This window comes from Thunnus thynnus, chromosome 4 (assembly GCF_963924715.1).
Source record: "Thunnus thynnus chromosome 4, fThuThy2.1, whole genome shotgun sequence".
NCBI lineage: Eukaryota > Metazoa > Chordata > Actinopteri > Scombriformes > Scombridae > Thunnus > Thunnus thynnus.
In genome coordinates, this window is record NC_089520.1 from 27,249,659 (window position 1) to 27,270,850 (window position 21,192).

At 43.2% G+C, this 21,192-nt stretch overlaps 1 protein-coding gene across 9 annotated transcripts in view; it reads right to left on the reverse strand.

The window, feature by feature from the left end:
• Nucleotides 1-21,192, reverse strand: part of magi1b (membrane associated guanylate kinase, WW and PDZ domain containing 1b) — a 140,961-nt gene that overhangs the window by 5,875 nt on the left and 113,894 nt on the right. For 5 of the 9 annotated variants that reach the window (XM_067588041.1, XM_067588039.1, XM_067588046.1 and 2 more), the window contains exons 13-22: nt 20,219-20,250; nt 19,661-19,705; nt 17,500-17,746; nt 11,314-11,405; nt 10,444-10,636; nt 8,974-9,351; nt 6,805-7,008; nt 3,161-3,254; nt 2,873-2,963; nt 1,889-2,032 (exon numbers count right to left, since the gene is read on the reverse strand). In XM_067588041.1, the coding sequence (XP_067444142.1) occupies nt 1,889-2,032; nt 2,873-2,963; nt 3,161-3,254; nt 6,805-7,008; nt 8,974-9,351; nt 10,444-10,636; nt 11,314-11,405; nt 17,500-17,746; nt 19,661-19,705; nt 20,219-20,250 (1,520 nt within the window). The remainder of the gene's footprint in view (nt 1-1,888; nt 2,033-2,872; nt 2,964-3,160; nt 3,255-6,804; nt 7,009-8,973; nt 9,352-10,443; nt 10,637-11,313; nt 11,406-17,499; nt 17,747-19,660; nt 19,706-20,218; nt 20,251-21,192) is intronic. The other 4 variants (XM_067588042.1, XM_067588045.1, XM_067588040.1 and 1 more) reach the window with 3 other exon arrangements.

The window sequence follows — 21,192 nt, forward strand, 5'->3', positions numbered from 1 at the left end:
TCACAGAGCTGCTACTATTAATATCTCTGCTAATAAGGGGCACAAACACAAACGTACGTATTCGTGTGTGTGCACGTACAAATGTGCTAATACGTGTGCACCCACACTCTCATACACCCCCTGCACTGTAGCGGATTAACATGTATCAAAAAGTCACTTATAGCCCACAAGCATACTGTATCTGTTCACAGGCTCTCTGCATACCGTATGTTTCATATGCAAACACATAAGGGAGAATCTATTAACCCTGCATTGTATATTCAATCAAGCAGCCCAGGGGAAGTGCTGCTAGTTTATGCAATTAATAAAAAAAAGGTTAAATTTTCCAGTTTATTGACATCTTCTGTAACATGTATGAACATCACTACAAGCTCATGGAGAACTATTCATTAATTAAAACGTACATATTCTGTCAGTGGGTAGACATGACCGTGTTTGTGTGCTCGTGCGCTTTGATATTGCGCTGTGTACGGTGAACTTGGCCAAGCCTGGAGGCAACCATGTTTATATTCAGTGAAGCATAGCTTGCAGTAATTGGGAGGTACATTATGCACAAGCAATTATATTGATAGATGATATTATTCTGATGGCTGTAACGTCTATGAGGCGGTATCATCATCATCCCCCTTGTTAATCAGTGCAGTTGAAGGGATAAAGCTGAGACTGCACCTGAAAACATGGAATTATCATATCAGCATGAGTACACAACACTAGGCAAAATTAACAGGCATGTACTGTAATTACAGACTTGTTTGTTGTTGAGCTGTAAGTACAGAATTGTGCATCAGTCCTTTTTGCTGTTATGCTATTACAATGTTTTTCCTATTCTTTATGGTTAAAAGACAGAAAGGAGAAGACTTGTGTTGTCCCAATTACTGCCCATCTCCAAATGTCTCCAACAGAGCTGATAATATGATGATAGAGCCCCATTATTCTTCATCATCACCTTCTTAGTATTAATTAGTGGTTACAGTGCTGATCTGCAAGCACTGCCCTCATTAAGACGTTTCCTTTGAAAAAAAAAACCCCCCAAAAAAACATGGCAGGATATAGAACTTAGTAATGAGACAAAATCCAAGAAGACCAAAACAGAGTAGAATGAACGAAAACAGTTGCGAGAATTATCTATTATTAATGTAACATAATAAACATAATTAGCCAGAACAGTTCAGATGGACCAGGGTGGTTCCAAAGGATGCAGGTTAATAATAGCATCCCCATTTTTTTTTTTAAAAGTTTTGTATTCAAACTTAATTTTCGTCTAATCAGGTATTTCTAAATGAGATTTAGATCTCATTTTCAAGGGACACATAGTTACCAAAAATAAATATTTTTTGATGCAGTGTGATATCAAAGGGGCGCTTTAGTTTCGCCACTCCACAAAGTTGGGAGACTTACAAGAAACACATTCAAAGAGAAAGATCATCGCCGCTGAGGCCAAGATATCTTTACTTTCACTCTCTCGCATGGGTCAAGCTCTAAAAGTAGTGGACCAGCAATTCCCATGATGAAACATCTTTCATTACACTTTCAAAATCCGCCGCCCCAGTTTGTAAAGCAGGCTTTCCGTCATAAATTTGTAATCTCCAGCACCAAGCCAAGATGACCCTGATGATATCACTAGAAAGCTCTTCCAACAGCAGCAGGCAACAGAGGATATTATACAACTGTTTTCACAGGCTGAATACCTCATCCTATGACAAGTTAACTGTACACCATGTGTAAAATCTGCAGCTTTAACAAAAATACTCTTCTGATATGCAAGTCCCTGAGAAAAAAAAGCATAAGAAATGAAGTCTTTTGCATCTTCTACATGTCTACATAGGATAAAACGTGTAAAAATGCTGATTTGTGGTTAGTGCATGCCTGCAGTACATTGTGTCCGTACCCTCATCTTTCCGTTGCGGACAGCTGCTCCGTCCTCAGCTAGCCTCAGCACGTACAGGTCCATGTTGTATTCTCTGCCTCCCCGCAGGCTGAAGCCAAAGCCTTTATTGTCTCGCTCCAGGTCCACTGAGTAGAACTCAGCATCCTGATGGTGACAGACCCCACACACACACACACACACACACACACACACACACACACGAGAGGGAGGGAGAAAGACACATTTGCATCAAGGTCACTTTTGTGATTCAGATTTGAAGTGTGTGTGTGTGAGTGTCCTTTGAAGTGAGTTCCTATTTCAGGACCATGGGACAAATGCCACCTTCAGGAAAGTCACACCTTTCTAATAGTTGTGCCAGCCTGTATGTGTGTGTATGTCTATGTGTGTATGTGTACATGCATATGCTCAGGTGTAAGGATGCTGAATTATTGATGCCTTGGGCTCGGGGTGTACAAAAAGAGAGAGGGCACAGATAGAGAGAGAAAGAAGGGCCGGGTACTGCAAGGACAGGCAGACAGCCACAGCAGCTCCGTGTCTTCACGCCCTCCTAATCTCCTCTGCTGAAGGATCAATGCTATCTGCGAGCGCCATCTCTACAGCGCCAGATTAATTCAGCAGTGAACACAGTGGACTGAGGGGTTACTTTGAAAGCAAACAGGCTTCCCTTAATGCACAGAATCCGATAATGCCAGCAGGTAGACGTACAGAGAAAAAGAAATAAATAAAAATACACTTTGTTTGTCCTTGGGCTGGTGGGTGAGTGGGTGGGTGGATGGATTGGTTGATGCATGGAGGGCGAGAGGATAAATGGGTCCGTGGGTGCTAAAACAGCTGGATGGATTTATAACAAGACAAATGTGGATGTTGGCAGGAAGTTTGATGGGATGGAGTGTGGATCGCTGGGGTATTTGATGGAGACGTAAAAATGGATGGATGGATGAATGAAACGATGGGTGAATGGATGGCTGGAGTGTCCTTCCTTACCTGGGCTGAGACTGGTTGTGTTGGGGGCTGAGGAGGAGGGCCTTGTGGGGCTTTAAACTCAAATGATTCCTGTTTTGGTTTGGTATTGTTCCTGTGACAGAAAGATAGCATCTTTTATATAACAACTGAAATATTTAAGAATCAAATCAGAGACTTAACACATTTAAAGCATTGACTGATACATTTAATGTGCAAATTTAACATGTAATTTAAAAACCATTCTGCAGCCTTTTTAAAAGACTATTCATGTTCTTTCCAAAGTACTCATTTTCCCAGTGTGCCCCTTACCTGGCCTCAGGTGCAGCCTGTTGCTGAGGTGTGTGAGTGGTGGTTATAGTGGCGATCTTCTCTGCATTGGTCAATAAAGATGCATTTGATGACTCTGAGTGTGACAGAAGAAAGAGGTTGTCATGTCAACAGTCTGACATAATTTTAGGCACACACAATAAAATGTCTGAGGCAACCAAACTGGCTTTTTTTTAAGAAAAAAAAGAAAAAAAAAAGAAAAATGGGGAGCATTTGGGAAAATGATTGCTTTACTTGACAGCCTGTGTGATTTTTTTCCACACTTTTCAAGAACCTTTCTGCTTCCAGCAAACATAAAAATTCTTGCTACACAGACTAAAGCGTATTGACACAGGCTCCTTCTGTACAGCTGCTAATTCAATACATTCTAATTTACATAAAATACTCCAATAGAAGCATCTGTAGTGTCCCGTCTCTGTGAGATGGAATTAAATCCATATTTCACATGTGGAAAATGTTCTTCTTTTTTTTTCCAAGCGTGAACAGTTGTGTAAATTCAGGAACTATCAGCTACAAACATTAGCTGACCCAGGGGACCACCAGCACCAGCATCAGCCTCCAGGCTTCCTCAACTGCTTAACCAAGCTCCAGGACACCAGAGTAATACAGCGCTTCACATGTGTGCTATCAATCATCTTGTCAAAGGGCGTTTCTTTTTTCCAAAAGGTGTACATCTCACTTTGGAATGAAACTGCTCCTGTCTGCCTGTGAATTATCCAACAGGAAACATGCGCTTGCAAGCTCAAGGGACATGAAAGCTCCTGGTTATTTTGCCTTTTATCTTTGCACTGATTCAATCATTCTGTGTTATCAGTAAATCATGCTGGGCTCGGACAGCAAAAAAAACGGGGCGTCATTACACTTCTCTTGTTGCATAAAGAATCCTTTCTTCTCCTTAACAACCTAATCTTTCTTGGCTATCTACAGGTATCCTTTATTTGATTACAACTCTCCACCCCTCTCTGCTCAGTCCCCTACTCGCTATTCCTCTCACAGTTAGTTCCTCCTCTCATCTATTCATCTATTCATCTCCTCCACCCCCCACTTGTCCCTTTGGAGCATGTTGGCTTAACTCTTCAATTGCCCATTACCCACGAGGTACAAACTCTGCCAATCAAGCTTCAGCGTGGGCGGGGCGGGGCTCATTTCAGATTGTAGAGAGGAGACCCATCTAATTCTGAGTGAACACGAGCGTGTGATCATTGGGTCTCGTGCAAGAAGCAATCATAGGAACAGATTCTTATTTTGGCGCAGCAACCGCTACATATCAGCGGTTGTTGGAAACTGTCTCTCACTCCGACAGCTGCCTCTGTGTCTCTTTGCAGGTCCAGTATCATCTTGTGTTGCAGCTGACAGTGTAACATCAACTGTAGAGTATAATATTCTCCTCTAATATCTCTGTGACTGTCACATGACCGCCTCCCACCACGGAGCAATTTGCTTCGGAAAGATGTTTTTTTGAGGCCCAATGTTTCAGCTTGTTCCTCAGCATGAGGTCCTTGCTGAAGATCTCCACCCCCCTCTATGAATTCCTGGCATCAACTGTGTTACATTCTCACATTTTCTGTTGCTCATTTCTCACTTTCACCGCCTCACATTTGTCCCCGTAAACCCTATTCGCCCCTCCATCTGTTCATTTGCATATCCCACTCCTTCCATTCTGCTGCCTCTCTCCGTTTATCTCTCCTCCAACTGTTTTCTGTCTGGAAATTAAACGAATAAGCTCCGTTCTCTCTGTCCTCTGTTCCGCTCGTGACCCACTGCCTCTTTTAGCCTGCCTCGCTTAAAAACATTCACAGCGCACAGGAAAAAAAAAAAAAAAAAAAAAAAGCACTGAGCTGTTTCTGTAATTTGTCTCTGGCCCTGGCAATATGCCCTCCCGCCCTGGATGGGCTGAGTTAGGTAGGGGAGGCAGGAACAATCAAAATGAGAAATTCAGGAGAGAGAAAGAGAAAGAGGAGCAGAGACAGGAAGAGAGGTAGAGGAGATAGTGGATAGTGGGAGGGCTGTACTACACAATATACCCCAGGTTGTGCTAAAAAAAAAAAAAAAAAAAAAAAAAGACACATCATATCACCTCAGGCACGTCTATCTCCTCTTTCTCGCACAATGGAAAGCAATGCTGTGCTTGGTCTGCGCCTCAAGTCTATGCTGCAGAGACATAAGCTTTGATGAAGGCATTGGCTGTTTGTGCATGCATCACAGTGCACCAGCAGAAAGAGCTCCGTGCCTGTTTTCCTCGTCATTGCAGACGTATCGAGCATCACCCTCTACAAAACTCCTGCTGTGCTCCCACACAGGGGAGAGGTGAGCTCAATGAAAAGCAGCTGAACCTGACTTCACCTTAGTAGAGCCTCTTGCAATAGTATTTATTCCCGTCAGAAAGTTTAGACAGGATTGATCCATATAAAAATAGGCGTGCTCAGCCATGTGTAAACAGCGGCAGAGACACGACTTAGAAACACAAGCCACAATCTTTCCCTGTCACTCTCTCTGTCTGCGTGTCAGACGGCGTGTGTTTGTTTGACACATGCGCGTAAACACAAAACCAGAACTTTCCGATAAAGCATATCCGGTTATTTCTTTCCCTGACGCCTTCTCTCTTGCTCTCTGTGTCTTCTTGGCAGAGCAATTCTGGCTCCCTGTTCTCATCAACCGCTCCGCAGGAAAAAAAAAAAAAAAAAAAACCCAAAACACTTCATCCATAAGAAGTGAGCGGGAAAAGCAACGAGCGGTGGACAAATAGCTCCAATTTCTACTAGTGCGCAGGTTGACAGGGAGCATCGGCTTCCTCGCGCACACACATACACTTAATTAAACAGTATTTGTGAAGCATGCCAGGGTGATCTGTCAGCACGAAGTAGCGAGAGCACAACATACAATGTGCACAAACTTTCCTTAAAAACACTTTGACAGAAAAAAAAAAAAAAAAAAACACACCCACATACACAGAGGAAGTTGTGCATCTCTCTTTCTATCTCTGAAACACACACACACACACACACACACACACATCTAAATTACTCTTGCATGTTTTAAAAGTGCAGGCATGCCGAAGGCAGAAATGCAAAGGCTGAGAAAAGTTGCCAAATATCCCTAAAGAGGCAGTTCTGTCAACACTGTGGGGGTGTTCCAGTCACTTTGAAAGCAAGTGAAGAAACTGCAAGCTTTATGTAACACTACAGGCATACATAAGCACCACTCAGGAAAGTTCACAGCTAGTCTTGCTCCTCATTAACACTCACACTATGTAATAATACTAATAAGAGTTGATAATTGTGTTGATTGGCTTACATTAGCATTTTATTGAGGAAAGTCACACACCCTCATTCACCAACCTTGATGAATGAGCTCTTGTGCAATAGTTGCCAAATATATTAATATAAGGACCCAAAAAATATTGTATATTTGGCTAAATGAGATGGGATTTGGCTGAATGGGATATCAGAGTGTGCTGGTTGGTGAGATCCCGCACCTTTCCAAGGATTATTGAAAGCACCTTTTAGGGACCCCTGAGGGTGCTGGCTCCCTATTTTGACTACAACTTCAACTATTAGACAAAAAAATGAAAGTATTATGATCAAGCTTGGAAAAATGGAGTCTGAGCTGCTGTGATTTGTACTCACCGTCACCAGGAATGATGCGTAGTGTGACCGTGTTCCCGGCTTCCTTGATGAGGTTGACGATGTCAGAGTGGGACTTGTTGGTGATGGAGCATCCGTTCACCGCCAGGATGCGATCGCCGACTTTCAGCTTCCCACAGCGGTCCGCTGGGCTTCCCTCGATGATACGGCCTATTTTGTGGGGCATGGCCACACATGCATTGCCAGCTATGGTCACCATTGACATGTTGCGATGTGTGTGATTCGGTGTGTGTGTGTGTGTGTTTGTTGTGTTGTTGGATAGCGTTTGGAGAGGGAAAGGGGGAAAAGGAGTAGAGAAAGAGGATGAAAAGGTTAAGCGTTAATTCACCTACAGCCAACAGCCAGCCAAGCCAAAGTCACTGAGAGGAGCTGATCAGATATACAGCGGGACAAAACGCAAGCGTTTGCAAAGAGGGGAAAAATCATGTGCTCTGCAAAGAAATAAAAGAATCTGTCATACTGTAGTTCTCAGTACTTTCCCTGTAAATTGGTTTTCTCAAATTAATCATTGGAAAATACTGAACTTGACTCCATATCCAATGTATTCGTCCTCCTCCGCCCTGTCTGTCTCCCTCCCCTCTTTTTCGTAAAGCTGCTCCAGCTCCAAATTTCTAAAATGGGTATAATTATTATATTTGCATGACAGTCTCTGCAGCAAAAAGCTAATAATAATGGAAAAAACTGTGTTGTGTTGTCTGCATCTCTAATATCTCTAAGACCTGCACCTGCAGAAAGTTGGAGACAACAAACATACATCAGAGCTGACATCTCACCAACTACCCTGAGGTCTCTCTGTTTCTCTCCCCCAATCTCTCTCTCTCTCTCTTGTGCTCTCTCGCTCTCTTTCAGCAGTCTGACATCAGTCACTGCAGAGAAACGGAGCGTGCAATCACTCCTTTTATTCCTCATCTGACTTTGCACTATTATTCCTCTTCCTGTCTTTTTTAACTGATTCTAACCATTTTGGCCTGTAAAATATTGAGTGTAGAGTGGATGAGCGAGAGAATGCTGCTACATTTCTGTACAAAATAAAGTGCTTCTCTCCAACTACAGTATGGAGTGTATGGATGAACTGGTTTCTGACACCATCACTGCTATGCAACAATGACGTATCGGAAAGCAACAACTAAGTTTGAAACTTTCATGTAGCCGACGGGTCTCCGTTAGAGTTCACATGTCATATCAAATCAAATAAAGCTGGTCTGTGCTTCCTACTCTGGCCTGTGAAGAGGAGCTTTGCCACTTTGAAAGCCAACTTGGAAAGTTGAGCGTTTTCAGGTGTTTTTCAGTCCACCCACACTGAGAGAGATAAGAGCGTAGAGCACAGTGAAATGCCGTAGTGGTGTAGGCAGGAAGTCATGGCAAAGAGTGCGCTACATAGAAAGGACACTACTAGTTTGTAAAAAAGCAAAGTAGAGTCAATTTGACCTGAATGATGAAAGGATGTGTGAGAGGAGATCAGATAGAGACACATTGTATGGCTGAAAAACATATTACGATATTTACTATTAGTGAAGTGATGCAAGATAACCTAAAATTATGATGTTATTTCAATCAGTGCATCTCCATGATCCTGTGCTGTAAAATAAATGTTATTCAAACAGGTCATTTTCCCTATTTATCCTGTTTACAGCACTCCTTCTCATTAAGCTGTCATTAGGCTTTTAGTGCCAACCTGCTCGGCAGAAGCCATTTAAGTTCAGCTGAATAATACAAGTGCCTTATGTAAGACCCACTTCACTTTTGATCAATTATGAAAGCCCTGTGCGAGTATAGCAGCAGCTGCAGGCGAAGAAAGGGTTTCAGTGTCTTGGTTTTGAAAGACTCAGACAAAAATGAGAAAGAAGAACCACTTCTTTGAAGAGTGTTGGTATTGATCTGGTGAGACTGTAAATAGCCAGAATCTGCACTGTTTGTCAGGCTATTTAGTGTTCACTGGTTTTACGGATGATACAGGCAGCCCATAAAGACGACAGGAAGATAAAAGGCCTCGGTGATGAGGGAAAGCTAAAAGAGTGTGTTTCATGTTTGGCTGAGTGGAGTTGATCTCTGTAATATTTGCATGTATGATCAATAACAATGTGCCTGAAAATGTTTTGTGACTTTTGTGACGCTACAAAAAAAAAAAAAAAAAAGAGAGAACTCTCTTACCGAAGGTGGTGCCGGCTTCGGGTCGCGACACCGACGAGACGATGACAAAACCGAATCCCTCGTTCTCGCCGCGGTGGATCTCTACATCGTAGGGCTGCAAGGCGGATGTGGAAACAGTGGAGATGGTGTTGGGGGGCTGAGAGGAGGTGGTGGCGGCAGCTGCTGCAGCGACCACAGTGTTGCCGCTGCCCCCGGCCCCTCCGCCCCCTCCCCCGCTGCCGATGCCGGAGGTGGAGCCGCTGCCGGAGCTGACAGTGTTGAGGGAGTTCTGGCTGCCCTGCGGGGTGCGCTTTCCTATCTCTTCCGTCAGGCTGGGCGCCTGGGTGCTGCTGTGGTGGGAGGACGCCGGCGATGGAGGCACGTCTCCCTCTGCTTTAACTAGAGATAGCAGAGGAGAATAAGATGAGAGAGATGGAGATATAAAGTGTGGAGTTCAAGAGGAAATAATGTAGGGAAACGACAGAGGACACAACAAGAAGATCAAGAGGAGACTGAAGACAAACATAAAAATTAGGCCACCCAGTGTTACATAAGAGGCTGAGGAGATAATGGAGAAGTAGAAGTAAAGTAATTGGTGCATAATAAGGCAAGATAACATTAAAACTGTCAAGATATGACAACAAAGCAAAATGTTACATCATCTGTACAATCTGAAAATAAAACAGATTGTAAATCAGAACAGGTCCTTTTCTCTCCTAACACAACTACTTCATGTTGATATGATAAAAGAAAAGCCGGTGAGACAGCTTGGGTAGAAGAGCCTCTCCAACAATATCTCCTCTGATCTGTTCCGAACAAAAGATGAACTAAAGACGCAGTCCGCCTTTTGTATCTGGACGTTTCATTCCACATTTCATTTCCTGTACAGCTGCTCAAGGAAGGCGCCTCATAATCTAGGCGTTCTGAGGCAGACGGAGAGCAGCAATGCACTAATGTCTGGCCGCTGTCATCGGGCCGAAGGTTGACCACCCTCTTCATCATGTTTATGGGCCTTTCTTTATCGCCTTCTGAGGAGCGGCGCGGGGCTGAGCTGAGCAGTGTGAAGGCAGTGATAGGGCAGGGGGGCCTTTGCTTGCTGCAGCGGCCAAACGCTTCCTGCCGTTACACACCCAGACTATTACAGAGGAAGGAGAGGGAGTGACTCCTGCACACAGCGAGCAGGTCCCCCAGGCTCCTGATGGAACTGTGATGAAAATAAATGGGGGCCTTGGAGGTGTAAAGTACAGAGCGCTTTTCAGTGACTCAATACTGTTGTACTTTAAAGCAGAGGCTGTAATGGCATAATAAAGACATCCGATTTTGTTCGCAAAATGGATTCATTATAGTATTCAGTATAGTTTTTGAACTTCGACCAGCAGAAATATATTAAAGCACTATGTGAATGATTGCTGAGCACAGACTTTTCTGGACCCGTCAGCTGTTCTCTAATAGGCTGGGCTGCTCCCTCGTCTTGACCCTCATGTGTCTTACCGCCGTAGCTGGTTTTGCGTCGCACGGTGAGGTTGACGTGACCCTGCTTAGCCGCTTGCTGCATCAGTTGCACCACCAGCTGGTGCGACTTGCCCACCACTGCTGTGCCGTCCACGCATATCAGTTCATCGCCGGACCTCAGGCGCCCATCCTCGTCCGCTGCACCGTATTTCACTATGTGGCCGATATATATCTGAAACACACCCAAAGTAGATTGATGAGACTGTGTGCACAAATCTAGAGCAACATGTGATGACTGCCATCAGCTATGTGCTGTAGATTTTATATAGTACATGGAAAGAAGTCAAACAATGCATTTTCCTGAATCAAAAGAATAGGAACACATATAAATAAGAATTCAAAGGCATAAAGGTACAGGTCTGCTACAATTTAAACCTCACTAGTACATCTTTACTCTTCATTCCAGCCCGCCTCAATAGTGACTTGAGCCAAACTCTACCGTAAATCATTATTTTGTTCCTTCAAAATACGCAGTGCAGGCCAGTGAACAAGAACAAACAACTTTTCCTTTTTAAAAAATGGAAGAAAAAAGTGACTGAGGCTACATTGGCCAGATCAAAGAGAAACTTTGTTGCAGAAATCACCAATATGAATTTCAGTCCAACACAGGAGCTCAGAACTACACACAGGAGGAAGATAAAATAGAAAACAGGAGGTACAGAGAAAAAAAAAAGATATGCTTAAAAAACTGTATAGATGCTGTTCTACAGCTGGGATATAACGTCCTTTTAATCATTCGGGTTACAGAATTGTTGGTTGTAGTTTATACATTGTTCACACTGTAAATAATGAGAATTGAAAAGCAAAAGCAAACGTATGAGAGACAGAAAGCAGGAGCGACAGACTCACTGGCTCTCCTGGCTCGTTGCCTCCAAGGATCCTGAAGCCGAACCCTGTGTCCTTCCTCCACAGGAAAATGTCCTGCTCCTGGAAGTCTGGAACTGGAAAATCAACAAACCATCATTAACATTTCTACAATTAATACAAACCATCAGCCCAGGAGACTCTCAGTACAAGAAGAATTCAGCACTAACATGCCATTAGCCATTTAATATAATTTGTAAAAACTCTTTGTCATAAAGAGGGCTGCAGACATCAGTATGGCCATAATGGATGCACCCATTGTTCTCAGGGAGTCAAGCCAACCCCCTGCTTCTGTCAACATGCGAATAATCATCCTCCCAACTGTTCTACGCTTTGTCACTAAGAAAGCACTTTGCACAAACAAACTGTCTTGAGGCTTTGAGAAAAGAACAAACAACCGATCCATCAAAAGACTAGAGGGATCTATTTTGGGCGAAGAGCATAGGTATCAAGCTTAAATAAACTATCAAAAGCCAGACAGGCTGCCAAAAAAATCCAGAGCACCCTCATTCATTGCTCTCATAATTAGAACTGATCTGGCTGAAACTCCCCTCTGATGTCAAAAATATTTTTTTTTTACTTCTTTCTTGGCTTTTCAAAAACACACTGGACATTACTAATCCAACAGATAACACTACACTGTTTCTTTTATGAAGCAATGTGTGAGATGCAACTCCATTTCCACTCTTCCCTACATTATAGAGCACTTTCCACCCGGCAGAGGTGCTAATACATGCTGGAATAGGCTATATATTATTGAGCAGGAGGCCTGAGTGTGGCTAGTTCACAGTCAATTCCCATCAACAAGAGAAAGAAGCGAGTGTGTGTGTGCCTGCGTGTGAGCATACTAGGCACAAGAAAGGTGCTGTGCAAAAGCACCGCAGCGACTGACAGCTCATGGTTCATGTAGCAGAGAAACAGAAAGGGGGGGGCCTCAGGGGGGCTACTGGGAACCAGGGGAGAGAAGGAACAAGTGTGTGTGTATATGTGTGTGGTCTCCTTTCGGTGTACACATGATCTTCTTTGCTTTAAGTATATTTATTCACATATGCATTTGTATGGTCACAGCTGTGTTATACGTGACCGACAAACATGCACCTCTGAGCAAACTCCCTGGGAGATTTCCTTCGCTCTAGCAGAGGCCACTGCTGCCAAGGCCACTAAAGCCACTAAGAGGCGGCAGGGTGGCAGAAGGCATAAGCAGCCGGCTTCCAATCTGTTCCTTCAGTCAACAGTTAAAATCCCTGCGGAGTGCAGCCATCTCCTCCAATCTATCACAATGTAACTGTGGAGGCACTGGGAAAGGAGGAGTCAAAGGCTAACTGTCACAATCTGCACCCGTACTTGGGAGGGTCACCTGCCCGTTTACACCCTGCTCCCGACGATTAACAGATCCATAAGTGATCCCCGCAGTGGGGCAACTGGGTGTGAATCGATCAATATTTTACAGAGATGGATGGACCTGTGTGGAGCTGCCGTGCTACAGGTGAGGACTGCAAATAACGAGCGTCGATGGTTCAAACAGTGAGGAAATTAAACTGGGAACATGTTAAAACCAGACAATAATCAAAATGAGGGCTCATAAAGCATGGGCGAGTCTTCTATCCTCTCTGGCCCTGGTGTTCAGAGTAGTTTAATGCTGTGTGAGTTTTTTAGAGGGATTTTTCTGCAAATGGAAATCATTCACCACACGGTGCATTTAAGACCTTGATCTCAGCAGAACTTTTCATTACAGGGAATGTTGCGTAGAGAAATGCCTTCGCCTTAGCGGAAGCCTGAGCCCTATGGGGTGCATGCTGCAGGACTTTATGGACAAGAGCTCAATGCAGCATGAGGGAGCGGAGGATTTACGCCTGCTGTTACAGGTCAGCTGTCATTCTCTGTGTGTTCTTCTCTGCTTTTCTATACCGTGGAATCCCTTGATCTGCCACAGCTTGACCTTTCTCTTATCCTAACATTTCTGTTTTATGTTCCATTTCTGTTTCTACAGAATGCTGCTTCCCTCTTTCATTATCCTTTGCGCTCCCCTTTGCGTGCCTTTCCATTTTGCACCGAGCAATTTAGAAAACCCCTGTTGAGACTCCATCACCTTCGGACAGGCATGTAGACATAATCTCCCCCTTGGTCATGGTTTCTTCCACTCTCCATCTCTATTCTTTATTTCCTTTTTAAAATCAAACACTATTGTCCTCTCAGCCCTTCACGGCAGCTTGCCAACAGGCACTACTAGCCCACGCTCAGCCTTTCTTTTCACATTCTTCTTCATAGACATCTAAATAATGAAAATCCTTGACAAGTGTCGCCTGGGAAAGTGATTAGATGTTCAGGTTTCTCAGCCCTTGCAGACTCCTGTTTTTTTCTCCTCCTCTCTTGTTTTTTTTTTTTCTTGACAGTGGATCTGAGGGTTATTTTTAATTGGAGCTATCCCCTTGCTTTGGCAAGGCTAGACAAGAAGGAGGGAGATATGCAATCCACTGACATCCACTCCACTACTGCTGCTAATTATACGCCCAAGTGTCTCTAAAGGGAAGTCTAGTGTAAAAGTGTGTCAATGGTGCCATTGTCGACAATTGGACCAAAGTGGCATCTCGTAACTTTTAAAGGACTTGACCGAGAACATGTGGGAAGCTTGTGATTCTGATGCTGGGCAGAAATGATAATAAAGTCAAAGCTAACTTTGTAGCTTTCAAAGTTCCAGAGACTACACAATGATACATACTTTGATTCATATACAGTAAAACCATATCTCATGATTCAACTTGACTGAAGAACTGCTGACGAGAGTTAGATGAAAAGATTGATATCACTCTGCTACAAACTATGAAAAATATACATATAATAAATATGAAGCTGCAAACAGTCAGCAAGTAGCTTAACATGAACACTGGAAGCAAGGGGACACAGCTAGTCTGACTCTGTCCAAAGCAGGAAAGGTTACCAAAGTATTAATTTTTAGGGTGCTTTGCAAAGAGTTCCGGGTGGTCGGAACATAGAAACCGAAAGCAGATTTTCCAAGCTCTGTATAAATTCGAGGGACTTGCAGTGAAAGCCAGTCGTTAGACTGAGTGTGATGTGGTCCAGAGGACCAATCTAGCATAGATGTGATATAAGATGGCGGCTTTCCAATAAAGGCCTTATAGATAAACAAATACATATGCATATCACGTCTCTCAGACAGTGAAGACCACCCAACTTTTTCATACAGGATGCAATGATGAGTGCTATAAACATCATGAGTAATAAACCTAAGGGCAGAATGATAAACAGCATCCAAGGACTTAAGAGTAGAGGCAGAGGCATGCCTATAAATTACATCACCATAATCCATAACAGAGAGAAAAACAGCTTTAACAATCCCTTTCCTACAAAGCATAGGAACGTTTGTTCTATTTCTATACAAAAAACAATTCTTTGTTGTAATTTTTTGACAACATTGTCTATATGAAATTTGAATGTGAATTTGTCATCTATCCAAATACCAAGGTATTTATATTCTGTAACTCTCTGTAATGGATCCTTGTAAAGTGGAAATATGAAAGTTTTTGCTATCATTTCTTCTAGCTTTAGAAAATGATAGAAACTTAGTTTTATGTGCATTCAATACAAGTTTAAGATCATTAAGTGCAGCTCGGAGAACATTAGAGGACTGTTGCAGTCTGCAATACAATACAACATTGTATCATCTGCGTACAAATGTGCATGGCTGTTAGTTCAAGATGAAAAAATATTAATATAAATTGTAAAAAGAACTGGACCCAGAATTAGGGTTTGGTACTGACCTTGGTACTTTTAAGGGTACTGACCAAATTATGTTGGTACTACTTAGTACCTATTCACGTTAGAACAATTGGTGCCAACTTTCGGTACCTCGTGGGACTGAGAGTGAGAGCACCTTCTAAGTAAGTTTTAACACATATTTATCCATTTTACCAGCCTGCTCGGCAGCTAGCTGCTAGTTAGCATGGCTAGCATCGTCAGCATAGCTGTGCCATGCTGTGTGTAGCCCATAGACTGTATTAAAATAAGGTGTAGCCGCGGTGTTTCCGGCAGGTAACAGGTGTGTTTACAGTGTTTGTGTGCTCTGAAAGACGTCACGGTGCATATGAGACCATATGTTTACGTATGGTCTCTCTGAATAACAAAGTAGTATCACTTTGTTATTACGTATTACTTTGTTATTACAGAGAGAGTATAGTTCTGAAAAAAAGATACCCTAGGGTACTGATACCGAATTTCAGGTACCAGTAAGTGTACTGGTTGAAATGTGAATGGAACTCAACCCTTCCCAGAACTGAATCTTTTGGATCACCCTTAGTTATCGTTAAAAACTCTGAAAAAATAGTTCCAAAGTTTACTGACTGCTGCTGATCAGATAGGTAATTCAGGAACCATGCACATGCATTTGAACTAAAACCAACTTACTTTAAGTATGTAAAAGCAAGGAATGATCAACAGTGTCAAATGCCTTGGAGAGGTCCAAAAGATGGCAGCACAATGTTTTTTCTCATCCAAGGCATAATGTCATTAACAACCAAAGTGATGGCAGAAAGAGTGCTGTGCAAAGGCCTGAACCCGGATTGATGCGGGCTCAGAACAGAGTTTGTGGTGAGAAATTCCTTAAGTTGACAATTTACAAGTGACCCTAGAATTTTAGCTAAACAAGACAATTTGGATATTGGTCTATAGTTATTTGGATCACTCCTTTCTCCACCCTTATGCAGAGTGACGGCATTAGCAGTTTTCCAGACTCTGGGAACTACACCAGCAGAAATAGAAAGGTTAAAAATGCGATTTATTTGCTCAGCAATTAGAAGAGCAGAAAAATTAAGAAAAAAAGGATCTAAATTGTCTTCACCAGTAGATTTCTTGGGATCAATGGTTTGAAGAGCCTTAATAACTACGCTGAGAGAGACAGGATCCAGAATAAACTTAGAGGTGTGATTTGGAGTAGGTACATAATCATGATTAATAAAAAGATGGTCTGTGTTAGTAGGAGGGGATCCACTGTCCTTGTCCTCAAAGATGTGACCAGAAGCTGCAAAGTGACTATTAAAGGCAGAGCAGATCTCACTATGATCATATACTAAGCGATCATCAAACTTGACATTAGTAGGTAGGGAGGTAGCAGAATGGCTTTTATTAGATTTTACCACCTTACAAAATTTTGCAGGGTTTAATAAAGGCTAGAGATCAAGTTCAAATAATAATCAGATTAAATCTTTCTCACAAGGGACGTACATTTATTTTTTAAATGAAACCCAGTGGGATGCCTCTTTAGTGAGGTACCAAGCTTATGAATTCCAGCTGTAAGATGAATGTCACTATCACAGAGGTCGTTTAGAAAAGCTTTTTCATTATAATTTCTTACATTTCTCTTAACTATAATTCGTGATGAAGCTCTCTTCAAGTGTGTGTTCCTAATACATGCAATAGGACAATGATCACTAATCCTTAAATCATCACTATTTGCAATGATTTTGTCACTCCTGTTAGAAAAAATTAAATCAATTAGAGTAGATCTTAAAGGGTTCTTCAGATTAGGCCTGGTGGGTTCATTGATCAATTGAGATCGATTGAGGCTAGAAGAAACTCCCTTTAAATAAGAAGTAATAGTGAACCAATCAATGTTAAAATTTATAAGTCTATAAATCCCAATTACAACATTGGAATTATTAGACCCACTATTTATCCTTAGGGCTATGAATTACATTTAATTGAGTTGAACTTACATTTTACCGTGTGATTTTCATCTTAAGTTCTTTGTGGATTGGTTATATGAATTATGTATGTATGTATGTATGTATGTATGTATGTATGTATGTATGTATGTATGTATGTATGTATGTATGTATGTATGTATGAATGAATGTATGTATGTATGTATGTATGTATGTATGTATGTATGGAGAATAAGTCTATGTATGACACCCTAAGCACCAAATGGTGACCACATTCCTTTTCAGAGACCGAACAAGATCACAAGCAAAGGTCGGGTCATTGTTGCTTTTGTTTAAGGACATATGCCAGTTACTTACATGCACAAGACTCATCTCTCATCCCAAATCTTCCTCCAAAACGTGCAGTACCATTTTAAACACACCAAGGGTCTCCACCGAGCCAACAGCCCCATGCAGCCCTCATCCAACCGCCACCAAATAATATTATACTTACGCCTACTTTCATACATGCTCCTCGACTGGGCCCAGATCTTAAAGGGGTCCGGTTTTCTCTGGATGGTCCCGTCTGCCGGGGAGTCCTGGGGCGGCAGGCCTGGCAGGGGCTGAGATGGGGGTGGAGGAGCAACGCTCTCACTAAGAGGGGGTGCCAGGGATGGGTGCACGGGCGAGTCAGTGTGGGCGCTCCGGTGGCTGGAGACACTATGTTGGGAGCTGTTCTGACTGTCCTTCCTTGACAATTGCTGTTGGAGAAGCAGATCAATATCATTTGATTATACAAAGACGTCATCTGGTACATCTGTGAAGCTGGAGGGGCGTGGAGGCTGATGTGAGAGCTGGCAGACAGGTAGAGGTAGAGACAAAAACCTCTTACTGCATGCTCAGCAGTGGAGAAGACAAGAGGAATCAGGGCTGTGGTTTGTGAGAGGAGAAACAGGGTGATGATATGAATACAGAGGAATTTTTGATTAGAGTGTCTAATGTCAGCCATTGTTGTGTTGCTACCTTATGCAACACAAAGAACAATCAAGCTGTTTTATTCAGACAATTCTTTTAGCAAACAAAGGGAGAGAAAACAAGCTCAATGGTTTCTTATGATGAAGTCATTCAGCTATGGGAGAAAAAAAAAAAAACTGTGGCTCAACTTATGAGGCTACATTGCCTATTCCTTTTGTTTAACAGAGTGGAAGGTATTAACAAGGAACTGCATTCCCTGCTGCATATTGAGAGATATTCACAGTGAATAAAGCACTTGTGGGGTTTGAATTGAAGGGAGGATTTTACTGGTGAAGCCAGAAATGTAAAAGTCCTCATAAATTGCTGCTGGCCCCTCAATAACATGGGCACTTAAGCACCTGCTCAAGGATTTGAGGGGAGCTGTGCCTGAGCATGGTAAAGCACATACAATCCTGAGCTCAAGTACACTGCGAGTACAAAGTCAAAATCCTTTCCATGACCCTTGTCACCTTCTTTACAGTCAAATCTTCACCATTAGTCTGCAAATTTCAAAAAAGAAAGCAGCGAGAGGGGAAGGGTTACAGACAGAGCATGAGAAAGAAAGGCAAGATATTTTAAGACGGTAAGAGAAAATGACAGCAGTTCAATCTCTTCATGTCACGTGACCTCCCGGTACTTCGGATGTGGCGGACAAAAATACACCAGGAAGGGGTGGAGGCAAGCAGCTCATCTCTTCTCAAATATCAAAGTGTTTGGCCTTCAAAGTGCAGCAATGTCTTCAATAAATTCAGACTCATTATTCCCTGAATCAGTCTCCGACACCTCTGCAATTCATGTTTATATTCATCATCCTTGTTAGACATAAAAGAAACTCGACGCTTTAGCAAATATTAAGTCAGAGCTGTGGATCCAGCTGGAATTCTTACTCTATCAGTGTGTGTAACCCCATTGGGTTCTGTGGTAAAGAAAAAAATAATGGAGTCATGTAATTAGTCACAAATGCAGGCCTTGTGTGGTGCTAAAGTCAGACTTTGCCACTGATGCTTCCCCTCATTGCAAAATGTTTTTTTTTTTTTTGGTCACTTACATTCCATCAAACAAAATGGCACCTCCATGAGCCAACGAGGCAGCTTTTTTTTTTTCTTGTTTCTCCCTCACTATGATGCACACAAAATACAAATCCTATTCCCCTTTCAAATGAAAACAAATCTCTTGTTCTTGATGGATCTATTACATTTGACCTTCTGTAGTCATTGAGTTCTCCCCCTGTGTTCCAGGACGGGTCTAATACATCGGTTTCTCCTGCTCCAATAACTTATTAAGGAGACAGAAGATGGAAAGGAGGAGTGGGGGCTGGGGCAATGAAAACAAATCCTTTCTGCTTCCTCAGACCGAGCTCAGTCCTGCTTTGCCACCAACAGGCCAGACTTGGGTTCACTGCCTTGATGCATCACAGCATTAGCAGTCATTTTTAGTTTGTTTTGTTGCACATAAACAGTTTCACCTCAGCCTGATACCAGCAATAACTGACCATTATGTTAAAACATCATGCATTAACACACCATTACTGTTTTCAACTCATCCATCACCTCTATTATATACTATAAGAAGGCTAGATCATCACCGTTACCATCTACCCAGCACCAAAACCACCTCATTCCCAAAAAACTTCCCACTCTCATCTAGACAATATCACATACCCTCCTAGTGTAATCTCTGTATGGAGGAGCCAGCTCAAAATCATCCTGTAAAACAAAATTGACAAACACATCAAGTCAGACACATTCAACAGGGTCCCTTCATTAATGCAGCAGATATCACAGGATGAGGTCATTTCTCAGCTGTGATCATACATTCAACTCTCACGCTGCAAGCTTAGCACCCAGCGCGATGCGATCATCAGCGTGTTAGCAACCCAGCTCACGCGGCGCATCAAAGCCCCTCGTCCCAGCCCCCACCGGAGAGGAGGAGTGGGAGGAGGTGGGGGGGGGGGGGGGGGGGGGGAGTGGTTGGTGTCGATGTTGAAGCTACAGGGATCCACCCCCACACGGCAAAGCATCCCATGTCTACAAACAGACCCACAACATCAGCACAAGTTACACCTTACAGAGGAGAGTTAGAGAGGAGGCATGCGGGGTGGGAGGGGGGAAGAAGCAGTAAAAGTGAGACAAATATCCCTCTGACAGAAACACACATGTAGATGGAAGACAGGAGACTGGTTTAAAGGATGGGAAAAATATAAGAAAACAACTACTTACCAGTTTTGGGCTCTTCTTTGCAGGTGCCACCCCTGTGAAGCCAGACAGAAAAAGAAAGAAGAAAAAAAAAAAGGGAGACGGTTACCAATGTAGTTATAGTATGTAGTCCATGTTCAGAAAATCAAAAAATCAATGCAAAATAAATAGAATAAAGGAAAAAAAAACAGATAATGCGGACTCCAAAACAATGTCAAAACAGTGCTCATCTAGCCCTCGTTTCCTTCTCCCTTCTTTCCTCTCTTTCCCTGCTTGGTTCCTTTGCTCGCCCATCCGCGGCTGGCGTTTTAGAAGGGAGGGGAGGGAGGGCGGGGAAGGTGGGGGCAGGCAGCAGGCAGCGCGATCTATCTGCATCACTGCCGCGGCCAGCGCTTGGCTTGACTGGTGCAGCGGAAGAGTGGGGCCAGCCCCGAGGGCTAAGCCAAGCGCTCGCTAGACCCTGGCTACCCGACGGCGGCGCACGCATGTGAGTGTGTGTTAGAGGGGAGAAAAGTGAGAGTTAAGAGGAGAGGACAGAATCCTGGAGAGCAACTAAGCTGGAGAATAAAGAGAAGAGAGAGAGAGAGAGAGAGAGAGAGAGAGAGAGGGCAGGAGAAAAGCGAGCTGTGCTCTGGAGTTTCCTGGCCGTAGCATTACCCATGGAGAAGGAGTCCAAGATACTGAACATTAAATTATAGGCAACCGTCAGTTCCCCTCTTACTGAGACCATCTTCCTGTGTCCGTTGAGCGCCGTGCTCCGCTGTCGAAGGCTCCAGCATCTATAGGCAGTTGGCGCGTCCTCCCTGTCTCTCCCTTTTCTGCTGCCTTTTCCTTTTTTTTTTTTCCTCTTTCTCTCTCTCTCTCTCTCACCTCACTGCACACTATCCTCCCTCCCTTTTCTTCCCTCAGCATCATCGCCCTCCCTCTTCCTCTTTCTCTCTCCCCTCTATCTCAGTCTCCCTCCCACCCCCACACGCTGATAAACATCCATGCGGCCG